This window comes from Saimiri boliviensis, chromosome 1, assembly GCF_048565385.1.
Source record: "Saimiri boliviensis isolate mSaiBol1 chromosome 1, mSaiBol1.pri, whole genome shotgun sequence".
Lineage (NCBI taxonomy): Eukaryota > Metazoa > Chordata > Mammalia > Primates > Cebidae > Saimiri > Saimiri boliviensis.
In genome coordinates, this window is record NC_133449.1 from 218,015,189 (window position 1) to 218,042,348 (window position 27,160).

The following is a 27,160-nucleotide window of genomic DNA, read 5'->3' on the forward strand; positions in this document are numbered from 1 at the left end:
GGTGGGAGGAGTGCTAGAGCCTGGGAAGCGGAGGTTGCAGTGAGCCAAGACTGCACCACTGCATTCCAGCCTTGGCAACACAATGAGACCCCGGTCTCAAAAAAAAAAAAAAAAAAAAAAAAAAAGCTAGGTGCCGCGGTTCACGCATGTAATCCCAGCACTTTGGGAGGCCAAGGTAGGGTGGATCAGAAGGTCAGGAGATGGAGACCATCCTGGGTAACACAGTGAACTCTTTCTCTACTAAAAATACAAAAAAAATTAGCCAGGCATGGTGGCACACACTTGTAGTCCCAGCTTCTCGAGAGGCTGAGGTTGGAGATTCGCTTGAACCCAGGAGGCAGAGGTTACAGTGAGCCGAGATCACACCATTGCACTCCAGCCTGGGCAACAGAGCAAGACTCTGTCTCAAAAAAAAAAAAGAGAGAGAGAGAGAGATTTAGAGGTGTCAAGAGTTGTTTCTGGTGTTTTCATTGTTTGCAAAAAACAGGAGGAAAACACCAAATAAACTCAAGTTTATACACGTGAGAACTAGGCATGTGCCCAAATCTAAAGAGAAGAAAGGTGATAACCAGGATAAGTGAATGATAACCAGGATAAAATGAAAATGGCAGGCCAGGCGCGATGGCTCATTCCTGTAATCCCAGCACTTTGGGAGGCTGAGACAGGCAGATCACTTGAGGTCAGAAGTTTGAGACCAGCCTGGCCAACATGGTGAAACCCTGTCTCTACTGAAAATACAAAAAATAGGGGCCGGGCGCGGTGGCTCAAGCCTGTAATCCCAGCACTTTGGGAGGCCGAGGCGGGTGGATCACAAGGTCGAGAGATCGAGACCAACCTGGTCAACATGGTGAAACCCCGTCTCTACTAAAAACACAAAAAATTAGCTGGGCATGGTGGCGCGTGCCTATAATCCCAGCTACTCAGGAAGCTGAGACAGGAGAATTGCCTGAACCCAGGAGGTGGAGGTTGCAGTGAGCCGAGATCGCGCCATTGCACTCCAGCCTGGGTAACAAGAGCGAAACTCCAACTCAAAAAAAAAAAAAAAAAAGAAAAAAAGAAAACACAAAAAATAGACAGGGCGATGATACATGCCTATAATCCCAGCTGCTCCGGAGGCTGAGGCAGAAGAATTGCTTAAAGCCAGGAGGCAGAGGCTGTCGTGAGCCAAGATTGTGCCATGGCACTCCAGCCTGGCGGACAGACAGCGACTCCATCTCAAAAATAAAAATAAGAAATAAAAATAAAATGAAAATGGCAGCTAGTAAGAATTTCTTGGCAATTTTTCAGTTACCTAAGTACTTAGGAAGACACAGTATAAAAGAAAATAAAGAAAAATAGCAAAATAAATAATAAAGGGAACTATTCAAAAGATCCTGAAAGCTTCAAACAAAAAGAATAATGTACAATGCAGTGACAGGAATGAAACATATAATATTTTAAAACAATTTTCCAAACTACAAATAAATTTCTTGGGGTTCTTTTTTATTAAATGCAATTCCAGTGTATTAAACAGCTAATTCTTTTTTTCTCAAATAAGTTATATTCTAAGTAGATAAATTTTACTTAAAAAAAAACTGAATTCAGCTGTTGTTCACTCTTAATCATTTTTAACATAAATGTGGACACAAATGTGTAACGAATTTATGTATCCATTGTGTATTACACTTTTAAATCCATTCTTTGCTCAGTGGTTTGTGAATGCTTAATAAATATCACTGACCTTATGCTGAGGAAAACCTTTAAGAAATTTACCAATTCTACCACCAGGTGGAGAAAAAACACAAGCAGTATCTGTTAACAAAACTAGTACAAGGTCCCAAGTACTTTACCTAGATTTCCACCAGGTGTCAACCAAGAGGGGCGAAAAGACAAGGCTGTTTTTACCACTTAAATACACAAATTCACAATTTTAAGCATAGCGATCTAAACTCTAAAATAAATGGCCTGCTCGATAGTTGTCTAAATAGTTCGCATATTTATACTCTATATATTGCTGTTGAGTCCAAGCTATTACCTTGTCAACTAAAATCCAATTCCCCAAAATTTACTTTATTCTGAAATAAAGAAAACAACAAGACCAGTAAGTTTAGCTTATCGTGACTCATAGGCTCAACCTATCCAAATACACTACGCAAAAGAATCTAAAATCTTTAGATACGGACAGCCAAAAATCTTCCAAGGTATTTTTGGTCATATAGAGAGAGATATATATATATAGATATAGCACCAAATTCATACTTTTTCTCTCTACATTTCTCTTGTAAGGCAGTTCTGTTGATTGCCAATAATCTAGAGGAGTTTATGCTGTTATGCTCTGAATCCCAGGGTGATGTTACGAAAGCACTGCTATTTTTTACCATTCACAATAAAAAGAGAAATGTACCTATATTTAAGATGTATCATGAGAATTACTACGTTAAATGGTCCAAGGCTCTCCGCTGATAAAGCTTCACACAGTCAATCCCTATGTATATACCAAATCATGCTTTTTAAAAAACTATTTTACGAGCTTCACTAATTTCTAACAAAGATTTTCCGATTCTGTTGCAAACAGTGCGTCAGCTAAACCACTATGTCATATGCCTTTTATAAGGTGGTACTTTTTTAGGCTGAACTCTATTCTTATTCCTCAGGACGCAGGAGTTGTAATCATGTCTTACTCTGCAAATCTAGTCGGAGGTGGTATCTTAAAAAGGACTTTTTCTTCCTTCGAGGAAGTGGTCAAGCTTCCCCCCAGCCCTCACCCGTGTCATCCTGGAAACAACTTGGTTGTTTTTCTGTGCTATCTAATTAAACGATGGAGGAGAAAGAAGTTCAGTCTACTGATTACATTATATTTGCTTCTCTACCTCACTCTTCAAAGAATTTTTTAAGGTTCCTTTGACCTCGACTGAGTTCATTTCCACCCTGCCTCCCAGGTACTGCTATAAAAAAAAAAAAAAAAAAAAAAAAAAAAAAAAAAAAATCCAAGCCAAGAATACTATGAACAATACTTCTTGTCCGATTTTAATACGTTTTAAAACTCGTTAGATTGTGCTCAACAATCGGCCGCTTGCCCAACCGGTTTCTCCCTTCCCCCATCTGTCTTCACACATCACTTCTTCCTCCTCCCATCCAGGCAGTTGGCAAAACCCTACAGTGCCGGTAACGCACGCTTCGGGCTGGTCACTGCAGTTTATCCCTACTTGCCTTTACAAACAACTCCCCACCCAGGCCTGGTTCCCTCGCGCCCCGTTCTGCCATTATCTTTCTAGTAGAGTTGCTCAGTAAGGGGCTCCAGACAGCACGTCCAGGGTTTACGGTAGCCTGCCTACCAATAGGAGCCCACAATGAAGAGAAGTCAGGTTCAGCCTGCCGGCAGCTCCAGTATCTCCTTCCCCTCCCTAGCTCTACACCTACTGTACCCGGGAGCGAGCGAGCAAGGGAGCGAGCAAGGGAGCGAGCGCGGCGCGGCGCTGCGCGGGAGGGGGCGCGCAGGGAGGGTGGACGGCAGCCGCGGCCTGCGCCTGCGCACTGGGGTTGTTTTTCACAAAGCTGCTCTTAAAGTGAGCTGGCAGCCTTTAGCCGCCCGTCTTTGTAAGGAGACCGCTGAGACGAGCAGGAGCGCGGAGCAGCAGCGTCTGCTGCCCTGACTTTTTAAGAAATCTCAATGAACTATTTGTAGATAATCACTGATCCGGCCTGCAAGCATTTTGCACGGCAAAAATATCGATCAGTGTTAAGTGAAGATCACATTTTATATGTGATCTTGACTTTTTTGTCTTACATTATATTTTTATAGATTTTGTTATAAACATGGTGCTGGGAAAGGTGAAGAGTTTGACAATAAGCTTTGACTGTCTTAATGACAGCAATGTCCCTGTGTATTCTAGTGGGGATACCGTCTCAGGAAGGGTAAATTTAGAAGTTACTGGCGAAATCAGAGTAAAATCTCTTAAAATTCATGCAAGAGGACATGCGAAAGTACGCTGGACTGAATCTCGAAACGCCGGCTCCAATACTGCCTATACACAGAATTACACTGAAGAAGTAGAATATTTCAACCATAAAGACATCTTAATTGGGCACGAAAGAGGTAAGTTTTTCTATTATTGAGAAGTCATTGGACTCATTTTATTTGGAAACGTACCTTTTCAGTTTTCTGAATTAACGCGATTTTACTCCGAGCATAGCTAAGCAGTTTGATAAAGGTTAGCAAAGTTGGAAGGTTTGGATTCTCCTTGACGTTCATCGTGTGTTAAGCCGTAATGCATGCAGGCATCTGCAAAGTGACTGCAAACTGCACTTACTCAACTATCTCTATACCCGGCTTGGTTTGTGCCACACGCACTTGTAGTCCATTTGCACCTTATAAATTCTGCTTGAATCCAATTCAATCGTTTTACTAATGTATTTTCAAATGAATTGCTAAAAGCTGCAATTTTAGATTTTTGCAACCTATGACTTAAAAACTGAACTTTGATCAAGAAATGTAATAACATTTTTAAGAGGCTCGAGTGTTTCGTTTTTAATACTGGAACGCAAAGACTTTAAAGAATTGATCACCGTTCTTTCATAAAAGGTTTCTGTGGTTTATTTTGACATATGGTATCAACACCCCACGTGTTTTTTTATTCTTTCCCGTTCTTTTAAAAATTTACACCCAGCATTCCTTATTTTAAAGGGTACTATCTGTCATTATTATAGGTATCGAATCAGTTTTAGAAGTCATTTAGGATCGGTAATTCTCTTTTCCGAGCATCATGCCTAACTTTGGAACATGCATTCAATGAAACCCATGCCAGTCAAATGGAATTGAAAAGTATAGGACATACTGGATTTGATTTTTGGTTAGAAGAGGGACATACAGGGTTGTCAAAGGGAGAAGAGGTCCTGAGATTTCCAATCTATTGTTTAAATGGTTACATTGTGGAAATATAGGCGACTCTAGGCTTGTTTTTCTAAGTTTCCACCCTTTGTTAGAAGCGGTTCAATCCTGTTTCGGACCAGTTCTGGGGGGTGGTGAGGAGGGGCGCTTTTTCTGCTCTCAGCAGATTGGTTACACGCGTCAGGTGGTGGCGATGACTTAATTCCTAGCCCAAGAAGAATATAATGTTAAAACTGGTTATGTAATTTTTGTGCCTCTCCTTTTTAATGCAGTATTTAGTTCAGATGTTGGCGATTTTTCAGAAAAAAACGAGGCATATTTCACCTTCTTTTTTATAGTAAAAACGTACATCCTGAGAAGTGCTGATGACTGAACCACGGCAAGTGAGAAATGAAGGATGCTTTGAGTGACACCATTAATGCATTATTTTTGAAACTATTAAGGTGAACTCAGTTCTTTAGTAGGGTAGGGTTTTCGTAGACACAGGTACTTTGCATCCAGAAATAATCTCTCCAAGCGTTAACACTGATAGGAGATGCAAATGCCTAGTGACAGTCTTGTTATTTGTTGAAAACTAGATACATGACTTAGTGTTTGTACCTTTCTGAATATGCAGCTTTTTATGAAATGGGTTTAAAGAAACAGGTTTTTCTTCAAGGAGTTGAGACTTGCAATGGGGGAAAAGTAGAACGAGTGGTGGGGACAAATATAATTTCATTAGTCGCACTATGATTTCATGGCAAAGACACGAAGTGCCCTGCCACCCCCTACAAAATGCCCCACCAACCCTGCTACGCGTAGACTAGATCAGTCTGGAATAGTTTCAATGACTTGAAACTGGGAGCTCTCAAACTAGCCTGGTGACCGAGGCCCCGCCCCGGGCGCCCGGGATAGGCGCAGCCAGGTTTGTTAGCCTGTTGCTAAGGCGATGGCAGGCGCTGATTGGCTGGGGCGCGGGCGGGTGGGGAGAGCGGGCTCGCGCCGCGGCTGGGGCGAGGCTAGGAAACCGGCGTGCGCCGGCGAAGGTCCCTCCAGAGCGACCCCCACCCCGTACTCACGTTTGTTCCCGGGCCTCTGGAGGCGCCCGGCCCGTGTCACATCACGTTCCGTCAACCCTCTTTTGGGCCTGCTAAGGGCCATCGAAAGGAAACGGCTTCAGGATTTAACTGAGTAGAGGGCAGACGCTCCTGCCGGCCTCACAGGTGCCAGGTGGCTCTGGACGCAACTTGAGCAGAAAACCCTTTTTAGATGGGAGTTGGACGCGAAGGGTTGGCAGGACCCCCTTAGCTGTCTTCGGGTGGGGGTGCTGGGGGGCTCCTGCGAACGCTTGCTTTCCCGTTAGCTGAAACAAAGCGTGCTGCCCGACCTCTCCAGTCCGCAGGCTGGCTACCTTGATTCGACCTGAGGGGAGAGAGAAAGGTTGGCCCGGGGGAGAAAGGGATTCCAGTATCGAAATCTGGGTGCGGGGCTCGACGGGTATCCCCCGCCCCTCCCCATTGTTTCCCGTAGCCTACCGGCCCCCGCCTCCCCTCTGCCGCCCCAGTTCCCTCGCTGCAACCGTAAAGGTGTCAGAGTGGCCCGAGCCAGATCGAACCGGTCGCCGGCTGGGGCGTGGAAAGCGGAAGCGCAGCGACTCTATCGCCCCGCCTCCCCATCCAGCAGGTTAGGCTGCGCGGGCACGGGCGCGAGCGCCGCACGACGTATGCCGTATGTATAGCGGGGCGCGCGGGCGGCGGCGGCGCGCGGGCGGGCCGGCTGGGATCTGCTCGCGCCGGTTTAGGCCGGTCCTCTCCTGCTCCGGTCTAGTTCTTGATTGACAGCCGGGCACTTGTTTACCACGGCGCGGCCGCCGCCGCCGCCGCCGCCGCCGCTCGCTTCAATGAGACTGCTGAGCTGGCACAAAAAAGGGAGCGAGCGGGGAAGAAAGCGAGAGGAAGGCAAACTTCGGGTGCCGTCGACGGGGACGGATTTAAACGGCCCCCAGTTCACCGGCTCGTTTTTGGTTCTGAAATCCATTCAGGGGCTATGCACAGGGGGTGAGGAAATTGTATGGAGACATAAGCGAATCACCATGATTTTTAAATAAAAGTACCGACGTATACATGCCTTTTTCCTCCTTTTCTCGTTTGATATCAGGGAAGCATCACGGTTTTTGTGTGTAGTTCAGTACTTTTCTGAAGGAAAGTTAAATAATGTGCCAGTGTTTCCCCTACTCTGCGGGCTGATCGCAAAGGTTTCTACACCGAGAACACTAAAAGATATTTGTGTAATTCTGTATTTAGTCAGAACGCTAAATAAGCATTTTAATGATCTAGAACCCCCTCACATATTTTCGATTATATTTTTTTATTTTCATGCTACTTCAAAAAATAATTTGACCTCATCCCTTTTTTATAGCAACTGGAAACTCTTAGTAATTAGACATCATTTCTTCAAGGATGAGGGACAATACTGTGTCCTTATAAGCAGGTACCTCCTAAATGCTGTTGTTTTAATTATCTAAGGTATAGTTTATGCAAGTTTTAGTTGTTGCTAGGACCAGCTGAGTCTTATTTTTAGCTATAAAACATTAAAATCAATATGTGTGCTTTTTTTTTCTTCATCTATTTGACAATTTTTCAGTGGTTTTGGAGTATCTATTCATATTTTTGGTATTCCCCCTAAACTGACATATTTTAAAAGGTTTGCATGAACAGTTTATATTTTATACATTATAGTCTTAATGTGATAAATTGAAGCGAACAGCTGGAGACAAAGATAACATTATCTTACTATGATGTGAGACCTGAGCCTTTTGTTGAGTATATATACTATTTTATAAACAAATGCTTTATAGCTTGGGTCATTTTCCATTTAAAAAAAAAAAAAAAGCCGTGAGTATTCATTATCCCCATTTTGCAGATAAGGTAGCTGAAGACGGAATTTTTATTTTGTGCAGAGGAAATGAAGTTAGAATTAGAACTCAGATCTCTCAGACTTCAAAGCTTGTTTTGTGCTCTTAATTATTATACAAACATCTTTAAAGTTAAGCCACTCTGCAAAGTATGTAAATGTTTAATAACAAATTCTTTGTTTAATTTTTATGTTTATTTTAGATGATGATAATTCTGAAGAAGGCTTCCACACTATTCATTCAGGAAGGCATGAATATGCATTCAGCTTTGAGCTTCCACAGACGTAAGTATTATAAATAATAGACATTTTTATGGATACCCATGATCAGAGCATTACTTTATTCTAAATTTAACTATTTTTAGTTTAAAAAAAAAAAAAAAACCCTTTCATTACTGAAACTTGCTAGAGGAAAACAATATACTAAACATAAGAAGCTATTTTTTAATCTAGTGTGGCAAAATTACAGAAAGCAAGCTCAATGTACAGTTTTTTATCCCAGAGTTTACAAGGTTTTTAAAATTGGAATAGTGTTGCCTTTAACATGAGTGAATTGGAAGGTGCTAGTCAAATAATCACTTTATACTTAGTTTATTATTGATTATCATTATGAGAAAAGGTAGACCCTATCAAGTCTTAGTAGCTTCAAATTATTTTAAAAAATTCTGTTTTCTACCTTTTCTGCTACTACTAACCAATAGCAGTAAGTTTTGAAAATAAAAATAATTAGAAATGTTGTTTTTCTGATATGAACTTAATAGCTTCAGTACAAAGAGCCATTGGGAAGATCACACAAGAGATATTATGACCTAGGCTTAGAAGGAAACATACATCAAGGATACATTAATATAAAACTTCGAATCCAGAATCTAGTAAGAAAGGAAGAAGGAAAGTGGTGTATTCTTAAAGAAATGACGTTGTTGGGAAAGTTTATACAAACTTAAAAAAAAAAAAATGCGTTTTACCAATATTAAAACCTGCAAATGGCCCTTGTGCTGATTATTCTGGAGGATACACAGATTACATAAGATTTTGTCAGGTGTCAAATGTACATAATTCTACATTTGTTTTGTTATTTCTAATGCATGAGATGTTATGTATTGAAAGAAGTCATAAATGGTATTTTTCAGAAAATTCTCTTTACTGTGTTATTTGAGAATTTTATTTTGAATATAATGCCCTCATCTAATTTCTGAGAAAAATATTAAAGTCTGTAGGTAGAATAAGGCTAATATGGGGCCTGAGTATTTTTAGGATCATTTGATGTTAAAGTTCTATAGTAAATCAAGGTCATTTAACATAAATTTTGGAAAACTATTAGCATAAACTTTAAGATTTTATTTCTTTGCTATACAAGCTAATGTGGGAGTCTAAAATGCAAAAAAAAAAAATTATGAAAACACCAGTGTTTCTTGTACTAATCAAAGCTGGCACTCTTCCTTGTAAATAACTGAACATTGAGTATTTTACTAATGAAATTATAAAAAAGATACTGAACTCGCTAAAATAAAACCTTCCACAAGTAAAATCTGACAGAGTTTTAAGAAAAAAAAAATGTTTTATTCTCTTGACATAGATCAAGAGGACTATTTCTTTTTCTTTTGAAGCCTGTAAAGTTAGAGAACGGCCAAACAAGAATTAAAACATAAGTAAACTGGGAGATGCAAAAGTAGTTTTTCAGTGAACTTATGAAATGTGACATTTTTGAAACTATAATGACTATTTCAGGCCTTTTTTAGACCTTAATTAGTTGCTATAAAAAGATGATAATTCCTGGCTAACGAGAAGTGGAGTACTATAGGGAATTTGGTCTGAATGTTTAATGTCTAGAATTTATCACTAGAAATAGTTAAATCATTCCCAACTTTGTTTTTTTCTTGGTCTTTTCAAAATATGTCCATTAAACTTTCATAATTTTGCCACCATAATTAAAAGTAGCCTCCTCATAGTTTAAATGGATTGTATTCTTCTGGCTTTTTGAAACAAAATTTTAAAGACATTTATTATCTATTGTTACTTGGAAATAGAAAGTTTTTTCCCCAATGACTTATCCCTTTGGAAATTTTTTAAATTATATGTTTGATACCTCATTGGTACCTAAACAATACAATATATTAACACTTCTATTCTGACCTACTGTGTAATTGTTAGAAAGAGGTATAAAATTAATATATTGACCTTTATATTCTGCACAGACCACTTGCTACCTCATTCGAAGGCCGACATGGCAGTGTGCGCTATTGGGTGAAAGCCGAATTGCACAGGCCTTGGCTACTACCAGTAAAATTAAAGAAGGAATTTACAGTCTTTGAGCATATAGATATCAACACTCCTTCATTACTGGTAAGAACTGACTGAATTCATTCTTTGTTTTTGGCATATAAATACTAAAGAATAATCACCTAAACTATGCAGTTGTCATAATTTAAAAATACTGGTTTTATTTTAAAATTTCATAAATATACATTTTCTTAAATACAGTCAAGAACACCCAAATGAATGAAAAATATGCTCATATTTTTTATATTAACTTTAAGTAAATATAAAACCAAGACCAGATTTGATATGAAGTATCTCTTACTCAGAATATGACAGCCATAACAAAAAACAGATGTGGTCCTTGGATGATCTGAGTGGAAGAACAGTAATACCTTTTATTGTAAGGCAATATCACTTAACAATATCATAATATAAAATTTCTACTCTACTTTGTTATTCCAATAGAGGGATAGTTGTCAAATAATGGGGACTCATTAGTTTCATGAAAAAAACTTAATTCCTTTTTTAAAGGAATCTATTTTTAATTGCATTTATGAGAGTAATTCAAATCTGACTTAAAACTTTACTTGGTTTAAACAAATGATAACATCTTTAAAGCAAATAGGAAATTGGCATTTTCCTATTTTTACGTAGTTTTTTTATATTCTCAGAGAAAGATGTTAACATTTGGGATTATAATCAAATTGCTTTCTGTGCTGCCTTTTTAAGGCAGTTTAAATGAAATGTGGAAAGGGTTTTTTTTGTTTGGTTGGTTTTTAATTACTGTATTTGTAAATTGTGTGTGCCAAAAAACTATGTTTATAGGATAGGCTGTAAATCCTTTACCTTTTTTTCCTAATTGAATGGATATTTATATAAAAATAAAAGTAGTGGTATAATTCAAAACCATCGGTTAGTAAAAATAAATAAATAAATATCTGGATACAAAAAAAAAAAGCAACACCAGTTTTAATTTTAAATTCTCCACAAATTTAGAGTTGTATTTTAAAATATTCTGGTATTGATTGTACCAATCTATACACTGACCTTTTTCTCTAAATTTTTTTCTTACAGTCACCCCAAGCAGGCACAAAAGAAAAGACACTCTGTTGCTGGTTCTGTACCTCAGGCCCAATATCCTTAAGTGCCAAAATTGAAAGGAAGGGCTATACCCCAGGTATGTATGAGGTAGATTCCCACAAAAACTTTCTTCACTTAGCTTTTATATATAACTTTATAATATTACTACTAAATATAAACATAGTATTCTTTTGTAAAATAACAGATTGTGCTTATCCTTTTTTTTTTTTTTTTTATTCACAAAGTGGCATATAGTTTCCTTTTTCAAATTGCTACTGATTAGTTCATTTCTATGACTCTTAAGTTATTTGCACTTCTTAGGACAGCTTTTCATGCATGTTAGTTGCACTTTCTTACTTTTGCTTTAAGAATCTTGATTTCTTTTGTTGTTTTTTTCTAACAGGAGATATGTATATATTTTTCCCTCTGTAGGTGAATCAATTCAGATATTTGCTGAGATTGAGAACTGCTCTTCCCGAATGGTGGTGCCAAAGGCAGCCATTTACCAAACACAGGCTTTCTATGCCAAAGGGAAAATGAAGGAAGTAAAACAGCTTGTGGCTAACTTACGTGGGGAATCCTTATCATCTGGAAAGACGGAGACGTGGAATGGCAAGTTGCTGAAAATTCCACCGGTTTCGCCCTCTATCCTCGACTGTAGTATAATCCGTGTGGAATATTCACTAATGGTATGTACACATTTAAGAGGTTTTTTCCTTTCTTTTTTTGAAACAAGGTCTCCCTCTCCGTCTGTCACCCAGGCTGGATTGCAGTGGCACAGTCTCAGCTCACTGCACAGTCTCAGCCTCTGCTTTCTGGACATAAGTAATCCTCCCACCTCAGCCTCCCAAGTAGCTGGGACTACAGGTGTGCACCACCACGCCTTGCTAATTTTTGTATTTTTTGTGGAAATGGAGTTTTACCATGTCACCCAGGTTGGTCTTGAACTCCTAGGCTCAAGTGATCCATGCGCCATGGGCTCCCGAAGTGTTGGAATTACAGACATGAGCCATAGTGCCTGGCCCAAAACATCTTTGGTGTTTTGTTTTTATTTTGTTTTGTTTTTGAGTCTTTTTTTTTTTTTTTTTTTTTTTTTTTCTTTCTTTTTTTTTGAGACAGAGTTTCACTCTTGTTACCCAGGCTGGAGTGCAATGGCGTGATCTCGGCTCACTGCAACCTCCGCCTCCTGGGTTCAGGCAATTCTTCTGCCTCAGCCTCCTGGGTAGCTGGGATTACAGGCACGCGCCACCATGCCCATCTAATGTTTTTGTTTTTTTTTTTTTTTTTTTTTTTTGAGATGGAGTTTCGCTCTTGTTACCCAGGCTGGAGTGCAATGGCGCGATCTCGGCTCACCGCAACCTCTGCCTCCTGGGTTCGGGCAATTCTCCTGCCTCAGCCTCCGGAGTAGCTGGGATTACAGGCACGCGCCACCATGCCCAACTAATTTTTTGCACCTTTAGTAGAGATGGGGTTTCACCATGTTGACCAGGATGGTCTCAATCTCTTGACCTCGTGATCCACCCGCCTCGACCTCCCAAAGTGCTGGGATTACAGGCTTGAGCCACCGCGCCCGGCGCTGTTTTTGTATTTTTAGTAGAGACGGGTTTTCACCATGTTGACCAGGATGGTCTCGATCTCTTGACCTTGTGATCCACCTGCCTCGGCCTCCCAAAGTGCTGGGATTACAGGCTTGAGCCACCGCACCCGGCCTTGTTTTTGAGTCTTAAAGTTATGAAGGCATAATTTTGTCTTACTTCCAGGATTTGATTTTTTAAATTCCATATATAGTGGCATACAAAAATACATTAACTCTGTATACTGTGACTTAATATGTAAATGTACTATACAGAATTACACACACCTCTGCCTCCTGTGTTCAAGCAATTCTCCTGTCTCAACCTCCTAAGTAGCTGGGATTACAGGTGCACACCATCATACCCGGCTAATTTTTTGTATTTTTAGTAGAGACAGGGTTTCACCACATTGGCCAGGCTGGTCTCAAACTCCTGACCTCGTGATCTGCCCGCCTCGGCCCTCAGAATGCTGGGATTAGAGGTGTAAGCCACCATGCCCGGCCAGTTATTAGTTTTTAAAAAGGAAATCATACTTGGCATTCTAAACTTAATATTCTTTGCAATGTTTAGGTATATGTGGATATTCCTGGAGCTATGGATTTATTTCTTAACTTGCCACTTGTCATCGGTACCATTCCTCTACATCCATTTGGTAGCAGAACCTCAAGTGTAAGCAGTCAGTGTAGCATGAATATGAACTGGCTTGGTTTATCCCTTCCTGAAAGACCTGAAGGTAATTTGATAATAAATATCTAAGCTTAATCTCTTACTATTATTATCAAGACCATTATTTTGCTTCTGATATTCTATGACCCTAGGTGAATGTAATCTTTCCCTAAAGAAAGTAGATGTGCCCCATAATATTCAGTTTTGATTATGTCTTTATAGTTTTAATAACCAAACAAATAATAATTATTTTACCTTGACATTCCTTTTTAATACCTACTATTCTGTGTATTTTGACATGCATAAGAACATGCTGTTCGAATTGCGTGTATCTTTTTCCTCCAGCACCACCAAGCTATGCAGAAGTGGTAACAGAGGAACAAAGGCGGAACAATCTTGCACCAGTGAATGCTTGTGATGACTTTGAGAGGGCACTTCAAGGACCACTGTTTGCATATATCCAGGAGTTTCGGTTCTTGCCTCCACCTCTTTATTCAGAGGTGAGTACCTACTCCTTAAGTATGAAATGAACTGGCTCTCTTGGAAAATCAGCATTGCAGCATTTCTTTTTAATACAATTAGGTCTTGATTATCGTGGTAATAACAAAACAAATAATTTAAAACAGATTAAAAGTTAAGATTAGGGTTGTCAATGTTTACTAAGTTTGTATCTTGAGACACATTTTTTGAAGGAAGATTTTATATATACAGGCACTGACAGGAAGAACTGGCATTTTGCAAGCACTGATTAAATAGCTAGGATTTATCTTATTCATGATTCTTTTCCAATTCTTGCATATTTTGACATTTTTAGTCATAAAAAATAATTTACTTGTAATAACGTCTTAGAACAACATTCCCACACTGTTAGACTATTTTCATTCATCTTAGATTGATGACAGCTCAGCACTTAAATGTAAATAGAACATGACCCTTAGAAGGAGCCCACGGGCTATTGAGGAAAACAAGCTAAGAAGCAAAATATTACATAATAATGTGATAAAATACACAGCTAATTTAAGGAGCAAGTTATTGGGTCTTGGGACTCAGGTGGGGCTTCTTGGAAAGGTGGCTATTAAGTTGAATTTTGAAGACTGTGTAGTCCTCAAAAGGCAGGAATAGTAGTCTTTGTAAAGACAAGTAGTGACTAGAGGGGGTATCCAGCAATTTCAGGATATTTCAGAGTGACTTGAGCCACTGGTACATATTTTTAAGGGGTTTTGAAGTTGGCTTTGATACCAAAATAATTCTGTAAAGTACTAGAATCACCTTTTTCTTTTGGTTACTGTAATTTACATAGCTATTTTATAATGAAATATTACTCCCAAATTAAATATTAGAGGAATGGTCATCAAATTGCTCTTTTTTTTCTTAACACCATAACTGGAAGGGTCAGTTTTCTTTTGGATGTGATAATATGAGATCTTCATTCATTATAGAATATTCAGAATTCTTGATGAGACATAATTTTTTCTTATCTATTTTCCAATACATCAAATTTTCTATTAGATGCTAAAAGTGTTCTGCCACTTGCTACAGATGTTATTACATTTTTACTTGGACATTTCTGTCTTGCTTATAAGTCTGTCATTTCTGGCTTGATTTGAGGCTTCCTGGCTGTCCAGGGGGGCATTTTAAAAAGAATAGCAATCTAAGTATAGTTTACTTTTAAGCAATTTGTGGGAAAATTCTGCCTCCTTTTAAAAATTTTTAGCACTAAAGATAATGAACAACTTCTAAAACCCTGAAATATGTTCAGGGTGTGATTTAACTAAAAGGTACTTGGCTTTTTTCCTTCAAAAATGTGTTTTACCTAAAGCTTCTGAGGCAATTTGGGTTGTTCCACATTTAAATGCAAGTGGATGGCTCTCATCCAAAAGCTCTTTCAATAAAAAATATATTAAACCCAATTATTTGCTTTTCTGTGACCATTCTCTTTACACCTGAGAAGCAACTTTTCATTAAAAACATGTGCATATGAAAGTCACTCCTAGCTGGGTGTGGTGGCTCATGCCTGTAATCCTAGCACTTTGGGAGGCCGAGGTGGGTGGATCACCTGACGTCAGAGTTCAAGACCAGCCTGGCCAACCTGGTGAAACCCCATCTCTACTAAAAATACAAAAAATTAGCTGGGTGTGGTGGCAGGTGCCTGTAATCCCAGCTACTCAGAAGGCTGAGGTAGGAGAATCACTTGAACCTGGGAGGTAGAGGTTGCAGTGAACCAAGGTCGCACCATTGCACTCTGGTTTGGGCAACAAGAGTGAGACTCCATCTCAAAAAAAAAAAAAAGAAAGTCACTCTGAAGATAAAGGGGAGTCACTCCAAGACAGGAGAACCTTTTGAGTGTTTTAGGTTCAGCAGTTTTATTTCCTGATACACACATTGCATTTTTGGCCCTCTGGAGTTTTATGACCATGAGTTATTACTTCACATAAGCACATTATTTATGTGAGTAAACAAATTGTTTGCACATTGTATAAACAAAGAGCATTGTTTACACAGTTTCATTTTTCCAAAGTCAGAGAAAGTGATAATTTAACTTTTTTGTAGAAGGATGAAAGGGGTACTTTACAAAAGGAGATGATTGCTGTGAAGGTACTCTACATTGTATATTTAAGTCTTTAGTACTACTAAAGCACTGAGTAAAAGTCTTCATTGACTGATAAAATTTTACTGTTAACTTTTATGAAATAGGGGACTACCAGACATACCTTTGTAAATCTAGTTGATCTAGTAATTAAATATTAGGCACTTTATAGATAATACCAGTACCCTTTCCTTTCCACACAGCATTTCAGATATAAAAGGAGAATAATTGGATATAATATGCTAACAAGCTGTGTGCACTCTCTCTGATTATATGTCTTGACTAGTATTCAGAATTGGCTACATTATTCCTACACCTCATCAAATAACTTTGTAAATTTGTGTACTCATTTCTTTCTAGATTGATCCAAACCCTGATCAGTCAGCAGATGATAGACCATCCTGCCCCTCTCGTTGAAGGAACACTTGGTTGAATCAAGTTGATGTGGGTTCCGAACTGTATCTCTTCCGGCTGAGGACAGAGAAGTATCTGGGAGACACGTTTCAGAGGAAGTGGAATTGCTTTTGCCCAGAAAAATGGCGAACACATGAAACAACCAGCGATCATGCTTTAGAAGCCTACAGCAACATTCTGGGACTGCTCCAATATGCTTGAAGATCTAAGCTTTTCTCTTTTAAAACTGGCACATACTCAGAGCAGTCTTCTTAGCCTATGGTCGTACGTGTCAAGACACCACGTTGTAAAGAGGGATGATTTCCTTCTTTTGATTGGAAAATTTGCACATGCTCAATGCTTACATTGTGCGGTTCGATGTCACTACAGCTTTTTTTTTTTTTCCCTATTTTTGCCAGACTCTTGATACTCTTAAAACTTGTTTGTGGTCAGCACGACAAGAAACAAAAGAAAGCTTTGAAAAAACTTTAACATGAAAAAAACGCACTGACTTTTTTTTTTTTAATTTAATATAGCCTGGACTTTACCTGCGTATGCACATGCTCAGAATTGTCCTACTAGGCTGACCATGTATCACCTCTTCAGCTTGGATCCAGTTGTGGATTTATTTACAAACATCAAATGCCTTCAAGCCAATCCTTTTTGCTGTATGTTTTGCAGCCTACTGTAGTAGATAACGCAACAGATAATGTGGGGAAAAAAAGAGATAAGAGGAGGAAACTCATAAGAGACTGTCAAGATTGTATACCTTCTTGGTTTCTTTTAAGAATTTGTTGCCTTTCTACTATTACAGCAAAGCAGCATTTTGTTACTGACTGCCTAAATCACTTAATCTCAGGTGAACGCATCACTTGCCAAACTGTTGGAATGCTATTTGTGTTTCGTTGCACTGTTTTTTTTTTGTTTGTTTGTTTGTTTATTTGGTTGGCTTTTTGGAGAGGGAAATTTGGAAATGGGACATACACAAAAGTTATACCCACCCACATTCCCTTTTTATCATTACCTACAAGAAGAAACTAGCAGAGCTAAGAATGGAGTGAAGAAAGGCAGTATGGCAGGCACCAGCAAAGAGTTGAGGGCTGTTGCTCTTAAAAGTTATTATTTTTTATTATTATGTTAAAATACGGAATTTTTCAAGTCACTGGGGAAAGGAGGGAAAAGTGCATTTATTTTTATACAGAGTTACTTAATTACCTCCAAAACACATATGTTGGAAATCGTTTTTGCTGGTGCAAAGTATATTAATGAGCAGGAATACATATGTTGATGTTATGGTGAAAGAGCTCAATTTATACCTTTGCTATCTTGCTCAAGCTTGATATAGCATGAAAACTCAACTTTTCCAAAAGTATATAATTTCAAATTTTAAAATACTAGAAAGTTTGCTGTGATAAATCTTTTGTATTTTTGTGTTTTTCTAATGAAAATCTGTTTTTCATTACCTAAAGAACAATTTGCTAAACATGAGAAATCACTCGCTTTGGTTATATATGGAGGAAGAACAATCACATCAGTAAATTATAGTTTATATTAAAGATAATTTTCTTTTGGCTCATCACAAATATACCAGCATTCATGATGGCATTTTCCAAGACACCATGTGTACTGATTTGTTGTTGTTGTTGTTGTTGTTGTTGTTGTTGTTGTATTTTAGAAGGAATTCAGTTCTGATGTTTTTAGTGAAAACCAGCATCTCTGATGTTTCAACATATGTGTGAAATGGGTGTTACATCTATCCTGCCATTTAACCCCACAGTTAATAAAGTGGTTGAAAATAATAGTAGCTCTGGCTTGGTGCTTGACCTGGTTAAATACTGTCTTAAAGCTTCATACAAAACAAATAGGCTTTTCCATAAGTGGCCTTTAAGAAAACATGGAAGACAATTCATGTTTGAAAAATGCTGACAGGGTGAAGAAAGCCCAGTGTAAAAATGAATCACGTTTTAAGTGATTCGGTTAAAGGCTTTGGGCTCCCGTAACAAACTAATACTAGATAATAAGGAAATGGGGGTGAAATATTTTTTTATTGTTAAATCATTTTGTGAATGTCCCCCTCAAAAAAAGCTAATGGAATATTTGGCGTAAAGGGCATTTGGTGGTTTTATTTTTGTTTGGGGGGAATTGTCAGAAAATCCCTTTTCTTTTCTCTCTTATGTCTAACTGACTAGGGAACAATTGTTGATATGCATAGCATTGGAATACTTGTCATTATATACTCTTACAAATAACACATGAAGCAAGAATGACCAATATTCTGATAATTGGCACTGGATCACCAAATGCAATAAAACTTTAAATTTATAAAACTTTATCAAATAAAGTTTTATTTTCCCCATTAAAGTATTTCTTTACTCTTATTTAGAGGCATTACTTTTTAAAATATTGGTCAATTCCTGACATAAGATGTGAGGTTCACAGTTGTATTCCAGTATTCAAGATAGATTCCTGATTTTTTGATTAGGAAAAGTAAAATCCAAAATGTTAGCAAAACAAAGTGCAATATTAAATGTTTGCTTTATAGAGTATATTCTATGGCTGTTTGTAATTTCTCTTTTTCCTTTTTTATTTGGTGCTGAATATGTCCTTGTAGGCTCTGTTTTAAGGAAACAACATGTGGGAAATGATTTAATTTTTCCTATTGCTCTTCCTTGTGGAAAATAAAGTGTTTTGTTTTTTTCTGTTTTGTATAATTGTTTGGAGATTTATTTGAATCTTAATCATATTAGTAACTCACAATACGTGCAAACACTATTAAACTCTTATATAATTAAACTCTTTTAAGCCATTCTGGGTAAGAATTGTTTCTAGGTGTGTGTGAAAGAAAAATTACTGACAAACTCCTAGGCTAAAGCAGTCCTGCCTCAACCTCCCAAATAGCCAGGACTACAGGTGCACACTACCATACCAACCTAATTTTCTAATTTTTTTGTAATTGTGGTCTCTTGTTACCCAACCTGATCTCAAACTCCTGGCCTCAAGCAGTCCTCCCAACATGTCTTCTCGAAGCACTGGGATTATAGGCGTGAAACACCATGTCCAGACTCTAAATTTCAATCTTAAATATGAACCAAACTTAACCAGGTAAAATAACTGACTTTCAGGTACCAATTCCTTCTCACTGTGTTGTGTCCAAATTACAAGTATTTCAAGAGGACATAAACATAAGTTACATTTTTTTTTTTTTTTTTTTTTTTTGAGACAGAGTTTCGCTCTTGTTACCCAGGCTGGAGTGCAATGGCACAATCTCTGCTCACCGCAACCTCCGGCTCCTGGGTTCAGGCAATTCTCTCAGCCTCTTGAGTAGCTGGGATTACAGGCACGCGCCACCATGCCCAGCTAATTTTTTTGTATTTTTAGTGGAGACGGGGTTTCACCATGTTGACTAGGATGGTCTCGATCTCTTGACCTCATGATCCACCCGCCTCGGCTTCCCAAAGTGCTAGGATTACAGGCGTGAGCCACCGCGGCCAGCACATTTTTTTTTTTTTTTAAGACTGTCTCACTTTGCCACCCAGACTGCAGTGCAGTGGCAGGATCTCAGCTCACTTCAGCCTTGATTTCCCAGGTTCAAGTGATCCTTCTACCTCAGACCCCCAAGTAGCTGAGACTTAAAGGTGTGTCCCACCACACCCAGCTAATTTGTGTGTTTTTTGTAGAGATGAGATTTTGCCATGTTGCCCAGGCTGTCTCAAACTCTTGGACTCAAGTGATCCACCCCACTTGGCCTCCAAAGTGCTAGGATTACAAGCTCAAACCACCATGCCCAGCCTAAAAATTGCATTAATTTCTAATTTTAGAAGAATATTCCTAAATTTCTCTAAATTTTAAAAACACTGAATATTCTTTGTCTTAAAAGAATCTCTGAATATTATAGTGCCTGATAACCTTAGAAGTACTTTTGGAATCACATTTCGAATTTTTCTTTCAGTGTTTATATATTCATGCGTGAGTTATCAAGTTGTGTATGTGCCTTATATGATTCTCCAATATTTCTTTCCAAATATATATTCACATACAAGTTACATTACAAAGAGGCATCTAGACATACATTTTGGGGTTTTTTTTTTTGTTTTGTTTTTTGAGACAGAGACTTGCTCTTTTGTCCAGGCTGGAGTACAATGATAGGATTACAACTCACGACAGAGTTGACCTCCCAAGCTCAAGAGATCCTCCCACTTAAGCCTCTCCAATAGCTGGTACTATGGGCATGTGCCACTACACCTGCTAATTTTTTAAAAATGTTTGTAGAGCTGGTGTCTTGCTATGTTGCCCAGGCTGGTCTCAAACTCTGATCTCCAGCAATCCTGCTGGCCTGCCAAAGTGTTGAGATAACAGGTGTAAGCCATGGAGCCTGGCATAGGCATACAAATTTATACATTTTGTGTACATTTTATAGTTAATTTTAGTAAGTACTGTCATCCTTTTCATTCAATCAGAAGCCAGCAATAACATAATGTCTTAATATAAGGAATAACAAGCCAGATGCTTAATCCCAGAGCCTCGGGAGGCCAAGGCAGGCAAATCACCTGAGGTCAAGAGTTCAGGATCACCCTGGCCAACATGAGAAAACCCTGTTTCTACTAAAAATACAAAAATTAGCCAGGCATGATGGCATGCGTCTGTAATCCCAGCTACTCAGAAGGCTGAGGCACGAGGAATCATTTGAACCCAGGAGGGGAAGGTTGTAGTGAGCCGAAATCACGCCACTTCACTCCAGCCTGGGTGACAGAGCGAGACTCCATCTAAAAAAAAAATACATAAATAAGTAGTAACCATGGCACTGTGGAAGAGAGGAATGATAGGATGAGAAGGGTAGACCTAAGTTCTGGGTTCAGTAACTTTAGATGGAGCATTGAACAAAATGCAAGTTGATTTCCTTATCTACAAAGTGAAAAAGTAGCTACCCAAGGTCATTTTCACCACTGGAGGTGTGAGTTTATACATTTTTTTTTTCAGGACTGGGTCTCCAATCCTTCTGCCCCAGCCTCTAGATTAGCTAGCACCACAGGCATATGCCACCATACCCAGCTAATGTTTTGTGGAGACAAGTCTTGCTTTGTTGCCCAAGTTCATCTCAAATGATCCTCCCCAGTCAGCCTCCCAAAGCATTGTTACACATCTTTTAAATAAGAAGATAATGCTCTGAATCAATTAGATAGTCAACACATTGCTTCTAGAATTGTTTTAGAATGCTTTTAGATATTGAGTTCAGTACACATCCCTTAGGTTACATAAGAGCATGAGTTATCTTCTGCTTTTGCATTAACTCAGTTACACTTATCAAAGTCCTCTTGCCATTAGTTACAATTTGTTGAATGGCTGAATTTGGTATATTTATCAGGACTTTTGGTTGTAGGAGACAGATAAATCCAGACTAGCTTAAGAAGAAAACTGAATATATTAACTTGTAATTCCAGGAATAAAATATATTAAACACATCTGAATCCAGAAAGCCAAATAATACCATGGGGACATACTCTTTTAGTGCTTCTCATCTTACCCTCTTTAATATTGGCCTTATTCTATCATATTAGCCTTACTTTTTCTTGTTAGATGGATCAGGAAAGATGACGCCTTTTTTTTTTTCCTTTCCTTTTTTTTTTTTTTGAGACGGAGTTTCGCTCTTGTTACCCAGGCTGGAGTGCAATGGCGCGATCTCGGCTCACCACAACCTCTGCCTCCTGGGTTCAGGCAATTCTCCTGCCTCAGCCTCCTGAGTAGCTGGGATTACAGGCACGAGCCACCATGCCCAGCTAATTTTTTTGTATTTTTAGTAGAGACGGGGTTTCACCATGTTGACCAGGATGGTCTCAATCTCTCGACCTCGTGATCCACCCGCCTCAGCCTCCCAAAGTGCTGGGATTACAGGCTTGAGCCACCATGCCCGGCCTTTTTTTTTTTTTTTTAAAGACAAGTTTTCGCCATGTTGGTCAGGCTGGTCTTGAACTCCCAACCTCAGGTGATCCACCTGCCTTGGCCTCCCAGAGTGCTGGGATTACAGGCATGAGCCACAGCGCCCAGCCGAGATGACCTCTTTCATAGTTCAAATATGACATACCACCTAGAGTCCCAAAATAATTTTTTTTTGGTGGGGGAGAGGGGACTGACTCTTTCAGGATCTGGCTCTTTCAACCAGGCTGGAGAGAAATGGTGTACTCTCCGCTCATAGCAACCTCCACCATCTCCCAGGCCCAAACCATCCTCCCACCTCAGACTCCTAAGTAGCTGGGACTACCACACCAGCTAATTTTTGTATTTTTGGTAGAGATGGGGTTTCACCACATTGTCCAAGCTGGTCCTGAACCCCCGGCCTCAAGCAATTCTCCCTCCTCAGCCTCCCAAAGTGCTAAGATTACAAGCATGAGCCACCGCACCTAGTGTCAAAATCACTTCTTAAGAGAGATCGTGATTGGCCAATACCTGGATCATATTTTATACCACATAAAACAAGTTTCTCAATAGAAAGAGTTCTATTTCCAGAAAGAACAAAGTGATTACTATATTCTTGCTATTTCAAGTGATGTCCAAACCAGCAGCAATGACATCCCACAGAAGCTTATTACAAAAATCAACTATCAAGATCTACTTTAGAACATTGATTGACCCACATGATTTCCAGGTGACATTTTTTGAGATAGAAGTTGGTAACTACTGAGACAGTAGGCAATTATACCTTCAGATTATTTTTTTTAGACAAAGTCTCACTCTGTTGCCCAGACGAGTGCAGTGGCACAATCTCAGCGCACTGCAACCCCTGCCTCCCGGATTCAAGCGATTCTCCTGCCTCAGACTCCTGAGTACCTGGGATTAGAAATGCAAACCACCATGCCTGGCTAATTTTTGTATTTTTAGTAGAGATGGGTTTCGCCATACTGGCCAGGCTGGTCTCGAACTCCTGACCTCAGGGGGTCTGCCCAACTGAGCCTCCCAAAGTGCTGGGATTACGGGCATGAGCCACTGCACCCAGCTTTATCTTTGGAATTTTTATGTCAACAATCAACATTTCTCAAAACTTCCATGACGGAATAATGACGTAATTTTACCTTTTCATTTTTTGAGATCAAAATCAATACAGAAGGGAGATAAATGTTTCCAACTAGAGAAAAATTTCATTAATATAGTTTATTTTGACTTTTGAGAAATATAATCTGAAATCTTTTAACAAAAAAAACTGAGAAAAATAATGAGGAAATGTAGTAAATGAGTGAACATGGAAGGATCACTTCAAATCCAAAACAACTAGTGGTTTAAAAATTCAAAGGTGGCCGGGCGCGGTGGCTCACGCCTGTAATCCCAGCACTTTGGGAGGCCGAGGCGGGTGGATCACGAGGTCAAGAGATCGAGACCATTCTGGTCAACATGGTGAAACCCCGTCTCTACTAAAAATACAAAAAATTAGCTGGGCATGGTGGTGCGTGCCTGTAATCCCAGCTACTCAGGAGGCTGAGGCAGGAGAATTGCCTGAACTCAGGCGGTGGAGGTTGCAGTGAGCTAAGATCGTGCCATTGCACTCCAGCCTGGGTAACAAGAGTGAAACTCCATCTCAAAAAAAAAAAAAAAAAAAAAAAAATTCAAAGGTATGTCTACCTGGGAATGGAACCAGTATCACTGTATCTGACTTTTAGACAGCATCAAGTTAAACATCTAAGAAACAAAAAATTTGAACCACCTTCATAAATACCAACTTATATAAGTGATGTCAAGCTGTATATCTTTGCTATGTATGTCTTGACATAGCAAAAAACAGTAAAGTTGCTCTGGAAAAGTTTCTAACTACATGTCAAAAATATATATCCAAATGTTACTCAATAAGACAAATGTTTACAACGTTTATATTATGAATCTCTAATATAGCATAGCTAATTCTAACTGGAAATGGATTTTTCCTACTTCCGAATTCAAGACCTAGATAAGTTCTCACATCAATTTCCTGTCTAAATAATGATTATTACTTTTCACATTGGTAGGTCTCTGGGGAAGTTAATAAGATAGCAAGTTAGAACATAACTTTGTATAATTTAGATGTCTGTTTACTAGTTACATAAAATAGTCTTAACAGTAAAGAAATGAGAGATTATAAATAAAATAAAAAATAAAAAAATTTAAAAAAAGAAATGAGAGATTAAAATACACCCTCTTAATTTTTTACCTTATAAAATGATGTTAATTTCACCAACTCATGGGTGCAACGGCTCACATCTGATCTGTAACCTCAACACTTTAAGAGGCCGAGACAAGAGGGTCACTTGAACCCAGAAGTTCAAGACCAGCCTGGGCAATACAAAGGAACTCCATCTCTACAAAAAATACAAAAATTAGCTGGGCACTGTGCCATATACTTGTGGTCCCAGCTACTTGGGATTCTGAGATGGGAGAATCACCTGAACCCTGGGAGGTGGAGGCTGCACTAAGCCATGATCGTGCTACTGTACTCCAGCCTGGGCAACAGAGTGAGACTCTGCCTCGGAAAACCAACAAAGTTCACCAACTCATAGGTCTAACAGTGATGATAAAACTAATGATAGTCAAAGTATTATGAGGTAATTATTTTAGATAATATGAATATTTGCCAAAAGAAAAGCTGTTTGATTCTTAAAGAATATAGGAATTCGTACTTATCAGGTAATTTTTGTCAAATTAATTTACAACTTAATAAGAGAAAGGCAAATTGTTAGAATAAGCAGTCAGGAACTGGTTTATTTTCTTTCTTTTTCTTTTTTTTAGGGAAAGCTACACTTCCACCTTCTAGTGCAAGGCACACTTTTGTAATCCAGACAGCTTGACAGGTCTGAATCCCAAAGAATAGTATTAAGATGGTTAGAATGAAAGGAAAATAACAAGAAACTAAGATAACAGCACACACATCATGCAAATGAATAGTATGCTGGTAACCTATAAAAACATATACAGGGGCCGGGTACAGTGGCTCATGCCTGTAATCCCAGCATTTTGGGAGGCCGAGGCAGGTGGATCATGAGGTCAGGAGATCTAGACCATCCTGGCCAACATGGTGAAACTGCGTCTCTACTAAAAATATAAAAATTAGCTGGGCATGGTGATGCACACCTATAGTCCCAGCTACTCGGGCAGCTGAGGTAGGAGAATTGCTTGAACCTGGGAGGCAGAGATTGCAGTTAGCCAAGATCACGCCATTGTACTCCAGCCTGGAGACAGTGAGACTCTGTCTCAAAAAAAAAAAAAGAAAAAAAGCATATACGGAACTGATGGCAATAAAATCACACATGCTTTCTTCTCCAGTTTGTCCAAAATACAAATGCAGAAGAGAAAATATATTCCCTTCTTCACTATTTTTCGTCCCATTTGGAAAGCCAATTCTAGAAAACCTTTGTGAGGAAAAGTCATAGGAATCCATGCTGTGTAAGGAAAGCCATGGACAAATGCCCCAGGCTGGTGAGCTTTATGAGTCTTAAACAAACTGATAAGCAGACTGATGGGGAAGATCCTGATAAATTCTCTCATTGACTTGCCCCCTGTGTTAGTTTCCTGTGGTTGCTATAACAAATCACCACAAAGCTTAGAAAAACAGAAATTTATTCTCCCACAGCTCTAGAGACTAGAAGTGGCAAAAACAAGGTATTGGCAGGACCATAATTCTTCTGAATCCTGTAGGTAAAAAATATTTGCTTGCCTCTCCTAGCTTCTGGTGGTGGCTGATGATATAGTTTGGCTGTTCGTTCCCTGCAAATCTCATGCTGAAATATGATCAGTGTTAGAAGTGGCGCCTGAATGGAGGTGTTTGAGTCATGGAGGCAGATCTTTCAAGAATGGCTTCGTGCCTTCCCCAAGGTAATAAGTGAGTTTTCATTCTATTGGTGCATGGGATATCTGGTTGATAAAGAGTCTGGTACCTCCCTCTCCCATCACTTCCTTGCTCCTTCTCTCACCATACTCACCATTCACCTTCCACTCTAATTGTAAAGTTTTCTGAGGCCCTCCTCAGAAACAGATACTTGTTCCATGACTCTTGAACAGCCCACAGAAACATGAGCCAAATAAAATTATTTTTAAAATATATATTATTATAATTTAAGTTCTGGGACACATGTGCAGAATGGGCAGGTTTGTTACATAGGTATGCATGCGCCATGGTGGTTTGCTGCATCCATCAACCCATCATCTACATTAGGTATTTCTCCTAATGCTATCCCTCTTCCAGCCCCCTACCCCCTGACAGGCTCTAGTGTGTGATGTTCCCCTCCCTATGACCACGTACTCATTGTTCAACTCCCACTTATGAGTGAGAACATGTGGCATTTGGTTTTCTGTTCCTGTGTTAGTTTGCTAAGAATGATGAATAAACCTCGTTTCTTTGTAAATTACCTGGCCTCCGGTATTCCTTTTTTTTTTTTTTCTTTTTTTCTTTTTTCTTTCTTTACTTTCTTTTCTAAAATACAGAGTCTGGCTCTGTCACCCAGACTGGAGTGCACTGGCACAATCATAGCTCCCTGCAGACTCAATCTCCTGGGCTCAACTGATCCTCCTGCCTCAGCCTTCCAACTACAGGTACCCAGCTAATTTTTTTTTTTTTTTTGTAGAAATGGGATCGCTACAAAATCTGTAGAGGTTTTTGTGTAGATTTTGTGCTGTGCAGGCTGACTTCGAACTCCTGGCCTCAAGCAATCCTCTTACCTCCACCTCCCAAAGTGCTGGGATTATGGGCATGAGCTTCCATTCCCAGCTAATATTCCTTTATAGCAACACAAAGTGGGCTAACAGCTGGAAATCTTTGGCGTCTGTTAGCTTGTAGATGCATCACTCCAAAGTCTGTTTTATGGCCATCTTCTTCCTGTGTATCTCCAT

At 39.1% G+C, this 27,160-nt stretch overlaps 1 protein-coding gene and 1 long non-coding RNA gene across 5 annotated transcripts in view; one reads left to right on the forward strand and one right to left on the reverse strand.

Moving 5' to 3' along the window:
• Nucleotides 1-6,535, reverse strand: part of LOC141580824 (uncharacterized) — a 131,940-nt gene extending 125,405 nt beyond the window's left edge. Inside the window, exons 1-2 of one of the 2 annotated variants that reach the window (XR_012513181.1) lie at nucleotides 6,382-6,535; nucleotides 5,926-6,268 (exon numbers count right to left, since the gene is read on the reverse strand). This is a non-coding gene — a long non-coding RNA (uncharacterized LOC141580824). Of the gene's footprint in view, nucleotides 1-5,925 lie in introns of both variants that reach the window. The other variant, XR_012513180.1, reaches the window with a different exon arrangement.
• ARRDC3 (arrestin domain containing 3) lies at nucleotides 3,550-19,029 on the forward strand. 3 transcript variants are annotated; one of them, XR_012513179.1, is made up of 8 exons: nucleotides 3,550-4,075; nucleotides 7,963-8,044; nucleotides 9,955-10,102; nucleotides 11,093-11,195; nucleotides 11,531-11,787; nucleotides 13,243-13,405; nucleotides 13,646-13,838; nucleotides 16,286-19,029. XR_012513179.1 is itself a non-coding variant. In XM_003920759.4 (8 exons), exons 1-8 carry the CDS (start codon nucleotides 3,796-3,798, stop codon nucleotides 16,340-16,342), a joined length of 1,245 nt encoding a protein of 414 aa, XP_003920808.1. In that variant the 5' UTR covers nucleotides 3,551-3,795; the 3' UTR covers nucleotides 16,343-19,029. The 3 variants fall into 3 exon arrangements, 2 of the variants coding, with proteins under 2 accessions (XP_003920808.1, XP_039325721.1); XM_003920759.4 differs by having other exon boundaries at nucleotides 3,551-4,075; nucleotides 13,684-13,838; XM_039469787.2 differs by lacking the exon at nucleotides 9,955-10,102 and having other exon boundaries at nucleotides 3,551-4,075; nucleotides 13,684-13,838.
• Nucleotides 19,030-27,160: the final 8,131 nt, after the last annotated feature.